The sequence below is a fragment of the Polypterus senegalus genome, chromosome 6 (assembly GCF_016835505.1).
Source record: "Polypterus senegalus isolate Bchr_013 chromosome 6, ASM1683550v1, whole genome shotgun sequence".
NCBI classification, from domain to species: domain Eukaryota; kingdom Metazoa; phylum Chordata; class Cladistia; order Polypteriformes; family Polypteridae; genus Polypterus; species Polypterus senegalus.
In genome coordinates, this window is record NC_053159.1 from 78,149,303 (window position 1) to 78,162,592 (window position 13,290).

At 37.3% G+C, this 13,290-nt stretch overlaps 1 protein-coding gene across 6 annotated transcripts in view; it reads left to right on the forward strand.

Moving 5' to 3' along the window:
- slc4a3 (solute carrier family 4 member 3) overlaps positions 1-13,290 on the forward strand; it is a 274,743-nt gene that overhangs the window by 135,844 nt on the left and 125,609 nt on the right. For 5 of the 6 annotated variants that reach the window (XM_039756390.1, XM_039756394.1, XM_039756391.1 and 2 more), the window contains 2 exons: positions 4,315-4,565; positions 7,430-7,584. In XM_039756390.1, coding sequence (XP_039612324.1) covers positions 4,315-4,565; positions 7,430-7,584 — 406 coding nt within the window. Of the gene's footprint in view, positions 1-4,314; positions 4,566-7,429; positions 7,585-13,290 lie in introns of those variants that run through there. The other variant, XM_039756395.1, reaches the window with a different exon arrangement.

Here is a 13,290-nt window from a genome sequence, read left to right on the forward strand (position 1 = left end):
AGGCAACAGTTCCAAAGAGCTGAACAAAACCTAATTACACAATTGAAAAGGCAGCAAAAATATGAAGCGTCTCATACATACAAGCATATTCATAAATCCAACTACTGCGGAAACAAAGCACACGGTGGAAAAAGTCAATGTCCCGCTAAAGGAAGACAGTGTAAAAAAACCCGTGCATGCAGTGTGTCAGGTCTCAGATAAAGAAGAAGACGAGCTGTTTATTGATGCAGTAAGAAACGAATCGATGAAAGAAACCTGTCATCTTTACAACGATTGACAAACACGGAATGTAACTTGAACACAACACATCCTACAAATACGAACCTGATTGAAAGAAATAATGATAATCAAATCCTTGATGACAGCAACACTCAGTAACACTCACAAAACAAATACTGTATATTGACAGTCATGTTACGTTATTTTTAAAATGTTCCCTTTTCTTTTCTAGCTTTTTTAACACACTACTTCTCCGCTGCGATACGCGGGTATATATATATATGTATATATATATATATCCCGATCTACATACTCGAATAATGGATACTTTATTCGCCATCAATGATTGTTTTGGTAAAGCCATACTCAGTGTATTCATTAGATGAACGGTAAAAAGTAAGAGCGAGGGAGGATGCAGGCTGTAGTGCTTGGCGTCAACTCTATCTGAATTGCGCGATCACATTTCAAAAATATATCTTTTCAAGTTCTATTTAGTCCATATTTGTCAAACTCAAGGGCCACGGGCCACATCCGCCCGGCGTAATTATATCCGCCCGAGATCATTTTATATACTGTATTATTGTTATTAATGGCCCAGGTATATGAAGCGCTGGTAACACAATAAACTACAGATCCCATAATGCAGCGCTTCAGCTGCCTTGCCAACACTTACGCGTTAATCAAGTCTAGCTTATGATGCTGCAAGTTATTGCGAAGCTAGCTCACACGATGCTGAGAGAAAAGTTGATTCTGAAAATAGAGCCTTTAAAACCGATGGGAGGCTGAGTATATGTTTACTGAACCCGTGTGTCTCATTTGTGGAGCTAATGTGGCTGTAATTACAGAATTTAATCTAAGACGGCACTATGAGACAAAACATCAGGGTAACCTGAATGCAATGCAGAAGATACAGAAAGCAGAAGAATTAAATAAGAATCTGACACTTCAGCGGACGTTTTACCCGTGCACAATCACAAAGTGATTTCAAGTGAAGCTGCTTTTATGGGAGACACAAATGCACCAGTGCAATTTGCCCCACTTTCCCTGTTGCCAAGTAATGTTAAACCAAGTCGTCACTACGGTGTTCCCAAATCGCACTTTGCTGATAAACTGGCGCACTGAGTTTGCACGGCGCTTTGGTGACTTTGAAGAACAAAAAGTCCGTCTACATGCGGCTCGAACCTTGTGCATGTTTGGTAGCACATATCTGTGTGAGAAGCTCTTCTCAGTGATAAAGACTAACAAAACAGCACACAGGAGTCGCCTCACTGATGAGCACCTGCAATCCATCCTGAGAATCTCCACAACACAGAACCTCACACCAAACAGAAACGAACCTGTTGCCAAAAAAAGATGCCAGGCGTCCAGCTCTAAAATGACATATGAGCAAAGACAACTGAATGATTTGATTTGTTATTGCTGAAAGGAACACATTTTATTTATATTTCCAGGTTTTGTTATGCAGCATGTTCATATTTGAATTTGTATAATTTTGACAGGATATATTTTTATGGAGAGCAAAATCTTTTGGGATATTTAAAATCTAAGTTTATTTTTTATATAAAATTACATAAGAGTAAAGAAATTTGAATGTTTGTTCTTTTAATGTTTACTTTATTTCTAACTTGTATAATTTAGACAGGATATATATAAGTTGTTTAAGGTTTGAGTTGATTTATTCAGGAATAATATTCCTGTCTGTTTTTACCATTCCTACCAAAGATATTTCTGTCGACTAAATAAAAATTCCTTCTATTTAAAATTTAAATAGAACTTGAACAAATACGATAGTTCATAATATCCACGCAGACTTGCACGTAAGAGCGGGAGTTATCCATTTTAACAAGCAGCGTATTGCACTGATCTGAAATAGCTGTGTGTGTATATATGTAGATATGTATGTATATGTATATATGTGTGTATAGATATGTATGTGTATATATGTAGATATATATATATGTATGTATATATGTGTATATGTATAGATATGTATATATATATATGTTTATGTGTGTGTGTAAATATATATATATATATATTTATATATATATATATATATATATATATATATATGACAACAACACTCATCACTCACAACAGTGACAAAGCAATTACATCAACAATCATGTTACGTTATTTTCAAAATGTTTCCTTTTCTTTTTCATTGCTTCTTTAACACACTACTTCTCCGCTGCGAAGCGCGGGTATTTTGCTAGTATATATATATGAATGACATCCAAAGAGCGCTGAGACTTTTGATCACGTGAACATGTCTGCAAAAAGTGGCATCTCCTGCCCTACAAAACTTGAGCAGCCAGCGCGCGAGCATGCTGTGCCGGCCTTTGAGACGCTGACTTCGCTTCTGCCTTAAGTCAAAGTGAGCATTTTTAATTTTTTTCATCCTACCCCTGAGCTATAGCCCAGACAGCTCAGACAAGTACAAACACGGGATCCCTTTTCTACACCGCGGGAAACTAATATTAAGGCGCTTCGCGTACTGTATACGATTATGAGGTCGTCAGCTCGGATTATGAAGACACGCACAGGAGTGGAGGACCGACAGTGCCATCCCAGCCGGTTAATGGCTGGGACGTCTCACCAGTCTATACAAGACCCACTGCGACTGTCCCCAAAAGGCGCTCATATCGTCAGCGAAGACGTCTCTCTACACTATATAAAAGAAAAAGGCAACTTTCCTTTCTTTACACCTTTTTTCCTTTTATCCCAAACCAATGCCTTTCTCTCTTAACACTGCAGAGGACACAAAACTAATTTTCTTTAATTGCTGGTAATGCCGGTAAGGCACATTACCAGAGGCAGAAATTTGGACGTTCACATAGAAAATGTCATTTCTATACCACAGCCGTTGTGTAGCGCCTTTCAAAAGCAGGCTCCATCTTAAATAAATTTGGTAGGTGGCTTCCCTGCGCTAACCAGAACCAATGTACGTACTTATTTCAGTGGTATGACACCACTGTCAGCCGCAATATTGAACTTTCTAACATCGCTAATTCTCCAATTTCCCGTGTAGGTAGAAGGCTGACATTTGGCAGGCTCATTCCTTATAGCTTACTTACAAAAGTTAAGCAGGTTTCAAGCAGGGGAAGAATAAGGACGGTATCCGGAGAGCTGCCGGGAGAATAGCCAGCCAATGGGGGAGTGTCAGAAGCATCTGGAGCTCATCCAGGTCATGTATAAAAGGAGCCGTCTCCCTTCATTTGAGGCTGGAGTCGGGAGGAAGAAGGACGAAGCTCAGGAGAGCTGTGGAGGCGGCCAGAAGACAAGGCATTGTGTGGCCAGGACTGTGTTTGGGGTATTGTGCACGTGACTGGGTCTTAGTGACCACTGAACTAGGTCTGTGTGACCAATTTAATATTTGTATATATTGTAAATAAACGTGTTTGTGGGTGACATGAACGTGTCTGCCTGTCTGTGTCCGAGTCGACTTCCACAATATATAAGATTCAGTTTTGAACAAAAGCTGTTTTGTACCAAGCTACATTATTCTGCAAGTACTCCCAGCTGGCTCTGCCTCATTCCGTCTGTAACTGGCGCATTTTCTGAAATATGAGTCAGGAGAATTTTTAATACTCTTGGTCAGATCAGAATTCTAAAAGTAGGTCATCTGTGTAATAGTAAACTTTTTTCCTTGTCTACCCAATGGCTTATTTAAAGTCTCGAAGCACTGATCCCAGCAGTAGTAAAACTTTCTGTAGTGATATCAATGAAATGGCAGCCATTTCTGTGATCACATAGTAGAGATCCTGTTTGTGGTAATAGGAGTACTGAGGTAAGGTCTAAAAAGATTAAAAATTTGGGGGAAAAAATAATCTTCTTAAATAGATGTTTTTGTTATAATAAGTTAAGGCGGCCTAATTTTGTAATTTCTAATCAACTTTGTTTTTGTAGTGCAGTGATATCTGTGGAAAACCTATTCACATACAAGCAGTTTACATTTTATAATTTTTGATATCTCTTGATTTTGCCATTTTATTATAGCAGGTAAAATACTGTAATTTTGATTACTTTACACAAATACAACTTCACTTATTAAATGGAAACATTTCTCTTTATTTTCTTCTCTCTTCTTTAAAGATCATCGTCACACTTCTCATCACACCCACCATCCCCTGTCAACCCATCTTCCTCCAACCCTGAGATTTCGAAAGCGAATGTTTCACTTTGACAGGCGTAAGAAAAAGAAACGGAAGAAAAAAAAGACTTCAGTTCCACCCTCTGATGTTACACCCACCATCCAAGAAGTCGATGAAGAGGAGGCAGAGTCAGAGGTAGATGGGCAGGGTCGAGGGGTTGATCCCAGCCCAGAACTCACAGAGAAACCAAAGGTAAATGTGAATTCTGAAGAACAAACATTTTAATATAAAAACAGGTTGATGGTCTCATGTGTCAGTTAGAATTAATGATTATTAGATTATCAATAGTAATAATAAATTTAACTCTGCAGTTATAATACTGAATTGGATTTCAGGTTGTTGTAAGTTTCCTTTGTCACTTTAATTTTAGCATTCCCAGCTAAAGAAAGGAATTAATTTATTAAAGCTTATTTCCATTAATACAAGATAAATAACTGAATTAATAAATAATAATTTCCTAGAATTCAGATCATTCCTTTTAGGAATGCCATAGAGAAAAATCTGATCCTGTTAACAGTTGTTGGTAAACCATGATTTCATTCTGCACAGCGCAATAGCAGCAGCATCAGCAGTAGTAGTAGTAGTATTAGTAGTAGATAATGCCTGGACAAACTGGTGAGGAAGTCAGGCTCTGTTGTAGGCACGGAGCTCGACATATTGACATCTTTGGCAGAGCGATGGGCGCTGAGCAGGCTCCTGTCAATCATGGAGCATCCACTGAACAGTATCATCTCCAGACAGAGGAGCAGCTTCAGCGACAGACTGCTGTCACTGTCCTGCTCCACTGACAGACTGAAGAGATCGTTCCTCCTCCACACTATGCGGCTCTTCAATTCCACCCGGGGGGGTAAACGTTAACATTATACAAAGTTATTGCCTGTTTTACCTGCATTTTTATCACTCTTTAATTTAATATTGTTTTTTATCAGTATGCTGCTGCTGGAGTATGTGAATTTCCCCTTGGGATTAATAAAGTATCTAGCTATCTATCTAGATAGTAGTGTTGTACAGAGTCCAATTGTTACTTGTATATCTGACCAACATGCAACATGTCACACCTCTCCAACCCCATGTTAAACAATATATTAAAATACACAATCTCATTGCATTTAGAAAGAGAGAGAGAGGGAGGTTGGGAGCATACACTGATAGCATTTAGGAGAAAGTACAATTCAACTTTCACAGTACATAGGTGGTGCTTTATTTTGATGCATCCCTTACTGCTGTTTCCGCTTATTGACTAATATACCCATTTCCTAAATCCTTGTGGTTGAGAAACAGTGTGTTCTTTATGTACATCCATGGATACACAAATAGCCTCATGCAGTAAATTAGTTTAACACTGCCAAATATCTAAATATCCTGCATGCTAAAGATGTGTGTGCTGAGAATGCTGGTTACAAAAAGTATTATTAAAACTTAAATTCATTCCCTCTTTTTTAAAAGATGTCACATATCTCAGTATCTTCTCAATTGGTTGGATTTTTGTATTTGAAGTACATACATAATTGTAAATCACTGTCACAACTGATTACTGATTAAAGGAAGTTGTATAGATTGAGCTGCTAATAAACAGAATCATACAATCTGTCTACCGCATTGCTTATAGTTTAGTTGCATAGAGAAAGATAATTTCCCAATTAGTCAACAGCATAAATATATCATTGTATTTTCCCATTCTGTATTTCTGTTCCTTTTACATTCCTGATATTGGGATGAGGTTTTGGGTTTCATAACCGCTGTGAATCCTAACTAACTACACTACTGTAAGATTAGGCAGTAGAATGGTTGTGTTACCAATCAGTAATCCCCATTTAATTATTGAAGATGAAAAAAAACAGAAAATAAAAAGTACTTCTGGTTTCTAAACAAGTTGGCATCATCTGATGCAAAACGAAGATGAGGCTTGGATGAGTTGCTTTGCCCTTCTCCAGTACAGGTTCCCTATTAATTGCCTACTTCCAGTAACCTTGCAGTATCTATAGAGACATTCTGAAAGGAGCGTGGCTTCATGGCAAAAGCAGGAACTGGGTCACACTCATCATCCGGCCATTGAGCTTCTAAACTGCGAATGGAAAAGGAAATGGAGTTAGTGAAAGTGCCCCCTCTCTACTCAAGGTGATATTGTCTACCTCAGTGTTTTTCAACCTTTTCGCTGGAGTGGAACCCTGCACGAATGGTTACCTTGCTCACAAAACCCTGTGCAATTATCCACCAGTATGTCCTATATCATTGGGACTTTTTCGGCAGAACCCTTGGCTAGCACTCACGGAACCCTTGGGTTCCCAGGAACCCCAGTTGAAAAACACTGGTCTACCTTACCAGAGCCCTGAAGATATTCCTGAGGCACGTATGCTTGACAATACATATAAACACTTCACTTTCAACATATCAAACACTATCCTTTGCACTTTACCTGTCCCCTAATAAACCTTTTGCCAACTTTCAGATAGGAGGCATTCCTGATTTTTCATTTATTAAAATGGCAAATTTTGTGAGGAAAAGTGCAATATTTATAATGTATTATGACAGTACCATGTGGGTATACAGAATAATTAGCTTAGTTATTTCATATTTCAGTAGAAGTAGATTTGATTTGGACCTCTTTTGCTGTTTTTGCTGACTGCTTATCTTCTGCTTATGTCCATGTGAATTTTCTAGATGCATTTTTACTTTCTCTCACATTCTAAAGGTTAATTGATTTCTCTAAACTGGCCCATTATGAGTTATTGTGAATGTGTTTTATTGAATGAGTTATTCAATGCACCTGCGTTCTGTTCAAGGTTGGATCTTTGCCATCCAGTGCTATTGAGCTGTGTTGGATTAAGCAGGTTCTAAAAATGAATAAATGGATAAAAAAATGAAAAAATGTTCTGTTCATGTAAATTCAATTTCCAGGAGCACAAACCAAGTACAAATTAGGACAGGGGAATGGGATTGTATTTCAGCACAGATTTACAAGAATAGTTTTGTGTATTTAACCTTTGCAATAACATGCATCTCTGTGAAAGAAATTAGCTTTGCAATGTGTGTCTCACGGCTTGTATATTGCACAGTTCAGCATTGGCAACGAAGACGATTTTGTCCAAGCTCCTGCCCTTGAGACCTTTCACCTGGAGAATGAGTCCACTCCTTCTGCTGAGTTTCCTGTAACTGCCAGCACTCATAAGGATGAATTTGACATTTTTGAAAGAAGTGAAGCTTTGAGCCGGTATGTAAATAAAATAAATAAAAAGACTTTGTTCATACTTTTGGTTGCTGTTTTCCCAATGTGAAGTATACTATGAGGTGTAAACAACAAAGGTTCCCTTGAGCCATTCAATAACCCAAATAATGAAAAGAAGATTAAAGAAGTACTAAAAAAGCAAGTTTACTATAAAAAAGCAAACAAGGGAGGGATGACACATGCACCCATAATAAACAAGGAACACATTAACCTTTTATCCCTTTGGGACTGGCAACGAAACCTCTTTATACGATGTGGTTTGAGTAGGGGACTTTAACACCTAAAAGCGCTAAAGTGCTCTGTCTCTGACACACTAACATGGAGTACATTCAGCAAACTAATCATTCATCAAAAGTGTGTCAAGAAACATTCCTTTATGCCAACAGCAATAGGCCTAACATAATACCTCCCTGTGACTAGGACTGCCAAATCAGACGTTTTTTCTATCTTTTCATTTTTTTTCCATTTTAGTCATTCTCTTGTATGTTCAGTCCATAGTGTATGTTTCTATCTATCTATCTATCTATCTATCTATCTATCTATCTATCTATCTATCTATCTATCTATCTATCTATCTATGAATGATACAATTCATCATTATCTATTTATCTATCTTTTCATTTAATAAGCTTCTGTAAAAAGCCCAATTTCCCCCAGGGGAAAGTAAGCACTCATTTTCTTCACTTCCCATACTTTCTCTCTCTCTCTCTCTTTCCCACCAGTTGAGCCCTTGCTTCTATCTCCATTTTTGACTTTAAGCTGAGCTGAAGGCTGGAGCTTGGATGTCTACATACCTCCATCCTGAGATCATCTCCCACAGGGTCTTAAAGGCTGCACAAAAGCAATGTGGTCATTTGCCTAGAATTTGTTTTGTGGGATGCAGATGGTTATGTACTTCTGAGCCCCAAGTAAAATATAAAGAGGCTGCAACAACCCCACATACCCTATCCTCTAAACTGATAAACCAGGGTCCATACATTACATTTTGGTCATCTGTGTTGCAGATTCAACAGATTTTGAGATCTCAAACAATTTCCCACTAGTTTTCATCAAATCTTTACTCTAAAGATAATTCCTGAGCTCTCACTATCACTCTTGGTGGTATTCTAATCTCAGTTCTGACAATGACAATTCTATACTGCTTCTGTCTGTTTTTCATCTGATATCTTAACCTTGTAGAGACGTGCATCTACCCAGTAGCACAATGGTTCTATTTAGATTGCTACTGCCCTCTCTTTACAGAAGGTTGCTTTTTATTGTGATCTCTGTCTAAAACTGTAAGGTAGATTAGGAAAGTATGCAACACATTTTCTCATATAAAACTCAATAGAAAATGGTGACCTAGATATCTCTTCTATCCTCCCACATTGCTAAAGATGTGCTTGTTAGATTGATTGCCAATTGCAAGTTGACCCAGTATGTGTAGATGTGTGTGAGCTGGTCATCTCTTGTCTCACTTTACATCTAATCTTTGTTTGGATGCTATTTAAGGAAAAAAGAAGCAATTATGAAGACATTGAGCATTGAAAAATAAGGCAATTAAAGTGAAGGGAAATTAAGTCAATTTACAGCAGAAATTGGTTTCTGATTAAGAAAGCTGAAGGTAGGAAAACCCGCAGACACTGTGGCTCTCCAGGACTGTATTTGGACAGTATTGATGGAAACTATGTGCCTGCTCAAGCTGAAATAGTGTCAAGACAAATATGGAAATAATTAATGTGACTTCAGGGTAGTTCTGTTGTGCACAAAAGTTGTTTTCTGTGTCCCATTACATTTGCTTTGTATGACTTTGTGTGAGATCATATTTCATTAAAATGTAAATATTCAATAAACTGGCAAAGTGTGAAGGTTAGCCTTGGTGCCACATCTTCAACTACTGTAGACTGCTGCAAATTTGTCTATGTTATCTTCGTGTATCAGACTAAATAACTAAAGAAATATATATTTATTTCTAGGAGTGTATTTCTGCTTTGCAAAATGATTTGATTGTGTTTACCCCTTAAATGATTGGAAAGGGAAGTTAAGCTAAGAAAAAGAAGAAAAAGATGTAGTGCAAGAAAACTACTCCAGAAAATAAAAGAACAAAAACATTTAAGAGAATTATGAGTGAAGTTTGCTGAAGTAAGCTTTTCAAAATTTATTTAAAAAAAATTATCAGAAAGTTTAACTAGCATAATCAGTTACCATTCTAGTAATCTTGAACAGAGAAAACAAAACAAAAACAGATCATAGTCTTGAAAGATTATTATGAATGATTTTGAACACTCTTTCTCATTAATAATTAACATTATCTCCATTTACAAAATCACAAAATTAATGACAAAGATATTCTCAAATTAACTGGGAGACATGTGGAACAATATATGGCAAACCCTCCCTTGAGTCTCTGTCGGTTTCCAGAAAGTTCAATTTATTCCAATTCAACATACTGTCACTCTCATTTATTCTTATTCTTACATTTCAGTTTAGAAGCTCACTGTCTTGTAAATTCACATATATGCAGCACTGCCTATAGTGTCCTATGATTATATTTTTACAAATATTTGTAGATTGAGCTGGCATACTGCCACAATGGGTACTGCTGTCACCTCACAGATACAATGGTTCAAATCCCACACCTGATTGTTGTCTATTGGGGGACTGAATGTTCGCCCCATATTTGTGTGGCTTTTTCTTAGGGTATTCTGGTTTTCTTTCCAGAACTCTGAAGACATTCATGTTAGGTTCACTGGATATTCCATAGTGTCTTTCTTTAAGTGTGACATGGATCTGTGATTGACTGGTGCTCTGTTCAGGGTTGTTTCCTTCTTTGTAACCACGTGACCCTGAACTGGATTACCTTAAGTTTTTTTTAGATTAAGATGAGATTTCTAGATGATTTTGGTGAAGTTATAAGTAAGTAAATGAGTTTTAAAATATGTAAGACTGCTTGCAGAACATCACAGCTTTTGAGAATTGCATGTAACCATCTATTTCTTTCCTTGTTTATCTAGTACAGGCTTGCAGGGCACCTTTGTCTATCCCAGAAATGATGTGTACAAAGTGGAAACTAACATAAAACATGTCATCACTTTCTGATCCATGATTATTTAGATAACAACCTTACCTCAAAACTTCCTTCTTCCTCACCTAAATAATTAAAAAAAAAATACGAAGAACCATTCTTTAAATATCTGTGACTTCATTTTTTTACTTTGTTTTTCCTCAAAATTTAATGCTCGTGTGTAATAAAGCATTCTTTCCACTGCAACCCAAGCTCAGTAGTATTGACTTAGTAGTTAAATAAAAATGTAATACATGAAATACAAACTTGGCAATTGTTAAAATGCAAAGCAAAATATCATGTTCTCACACTGTTGAAGTGAGCCCTTACCCCACCTAAATGTCATTCTCTGATGATCTTGCAGCAATAATAGGCGTACACTAGAGCAGAAATGCACATTTCTTTAAAAATATACTGCACATTTTGCAAGTCTAAAAACAGACTTGAACATGTGACTTCCCTGAGATTTTGAAGGGTATAAGACAGAAATATTTGCTATGTGAAATATTCCAGACCAACTCATATGAACATCCTGCTTCCAGTCAGTGAGTCTGCTTCATTTACGGAGGTGAGAGGAAACTAGAATCAGACAAAGAGGATACAAAGAGGTTATTCAGACTCCATGCAGTCAGTGACCACAACAGACGTACTAAATTTGTGAGGCTGCAGCACTAGTCATTGAACTATGGAGGTGCTCAGTGCTACCTGTGAAATATAAAATTAATTCACTTGTCAAAATGTTATGGCAACCCAGACGTTAACTTTTAAGTGGAAACCAAATACTTTTATACTCCTTTAACTGCATTATATACTAATGATACCAAAGACTGAGCTACAAGAAGAGTGAGGCTGAGAAACTGTTTTGAAATGTAGGATAATCACACCCTTAGCTGCATTTCAAACTGTTTAAGGCACATCACACCAAATATGTGTAAAATGTCACCATGACATAATATGTAAATGACTGCAGAACAGTACTGCAGTAATTAACTTTGTTGCCTCACAGAGCTAAGGACCTGGATTTAATTCCCATCTGGAATTTAGGAACTCAAGATTCTGCCCATGTTATAAAGATATATGTGTTAGTTTAACATGCAATTTTAAATTCTCCTTGTGAGTTCTGCAATAAAGTGGCATCCTATCTAAGGATAGCTCCTGTCTTGTGCCCAGCTCCACTAAAAAAAAAATTTGATTGGAAAATTGATGAGTCCCATAGTAGAAATAAAACAATATTTAAGATCAAAGCTTAAACATAATGATAATGTAGGTTTATAATTATTAAAAATTTATATTTTATTTCAGAAATGAACTGCTTTGTAGTCTCTAAAATATCTAGGTGCAAATAAAAGAATCAATTTATAATAAAAAGGGCATCCCTGCTGGCAGAAGTTACTGAGATAAAAGAATTACCATAATGAAAATGGGAGGAAAGATGAACTCCCAAGAAACCCTAACAAAGCATTTAGACACACATTGTCAGGGAAGGAGGAAATGATTTGGGCAGGAATACTAGTGGAAGAGAGAGGGAATGATAGCTGGGGGGGGATTGAGGGGCAGAGTATCTGATCTCATTCTCCAAAGATACCAGAAGGCAGGTAAGCAACCCATCTATGATGTTGGCACCTGATAATGTCATTATAAAAAGAGAAAGGTCATGGAAGCCTGGCGAGAAAGAACTAAGGCCTCCTGGCTAAAAGATGGCAGTATAGAATCCCTACTTAGGAAAGCGGAACCGGGTTACCAATTTAAGAGTGAGTCAGGAAGCACTGGTAGGTCAATGGTGCTCACTGGCTCAGTCTCTGGGGAGCAGAACTTACAAACAGTTTGATTTAGAAGCTTTGTTGTACCGTCCCTAAACTGCCGTAGAGTTTACAAAAGACTCCAAGGGCCATTAGATAAATTTCTAGATTGTTGGTTCACAAAACATGAAGGGTACTCAAATTTCCTGGATACACCCAGGAGTAAGGAAGAATGGAGGATTCAGTGCTGCTTCAGGCCACACTGCACAATGAAGTCAGACCATGGTGGGTGCAGTGTTTGAGAAAGGTGGAGTTGAGAGAGAGAGAGAGAGACAGGGTAATAAAAAAGATTTGCTGTACTGGTGAGCAAATGGGTGAGTCACCCCACCAGACAGGGTCCCAGCTTATTTAGGGTAGGTAGCCGAAGAGGCAGAATACTTTGTTTATAACAGCTTTTCATACATTACCTTCTTACTTATTGAATATATTTTGTGTAATAAACAAAGCTTTTTTATTTCTGAGGCTTTTTGGCATTATTTTACTTGTGATGGTGTAGCAAAAGTGCATTCTTTCCTTTTATATCTATTCTTTTTTTGGATCCATCTTTTCCATCAAATCACTGCACAACAATTTTTTTGAAAAGTCTTGCTTCCTGAAACGTTTTTTTTTGATTGTGACAGGTACCTAACTGGGTGGATATAGACATTTATATGTTTACTGACAATAACGTATTTAGTCACGTTTATGTTTCACATAAGCTATTCAATTCAACAGAATTAAAAGTGTTCTGCTCCTGATTTTATTTTGTATTCAATGTCTGGTGCATCACGTTGCAGTGTCCAACAGTAGTCAACAAGCAATGATGGATTTGAGTTGCCCTCATATCATTTCTCCATCGTAGCAATGTCC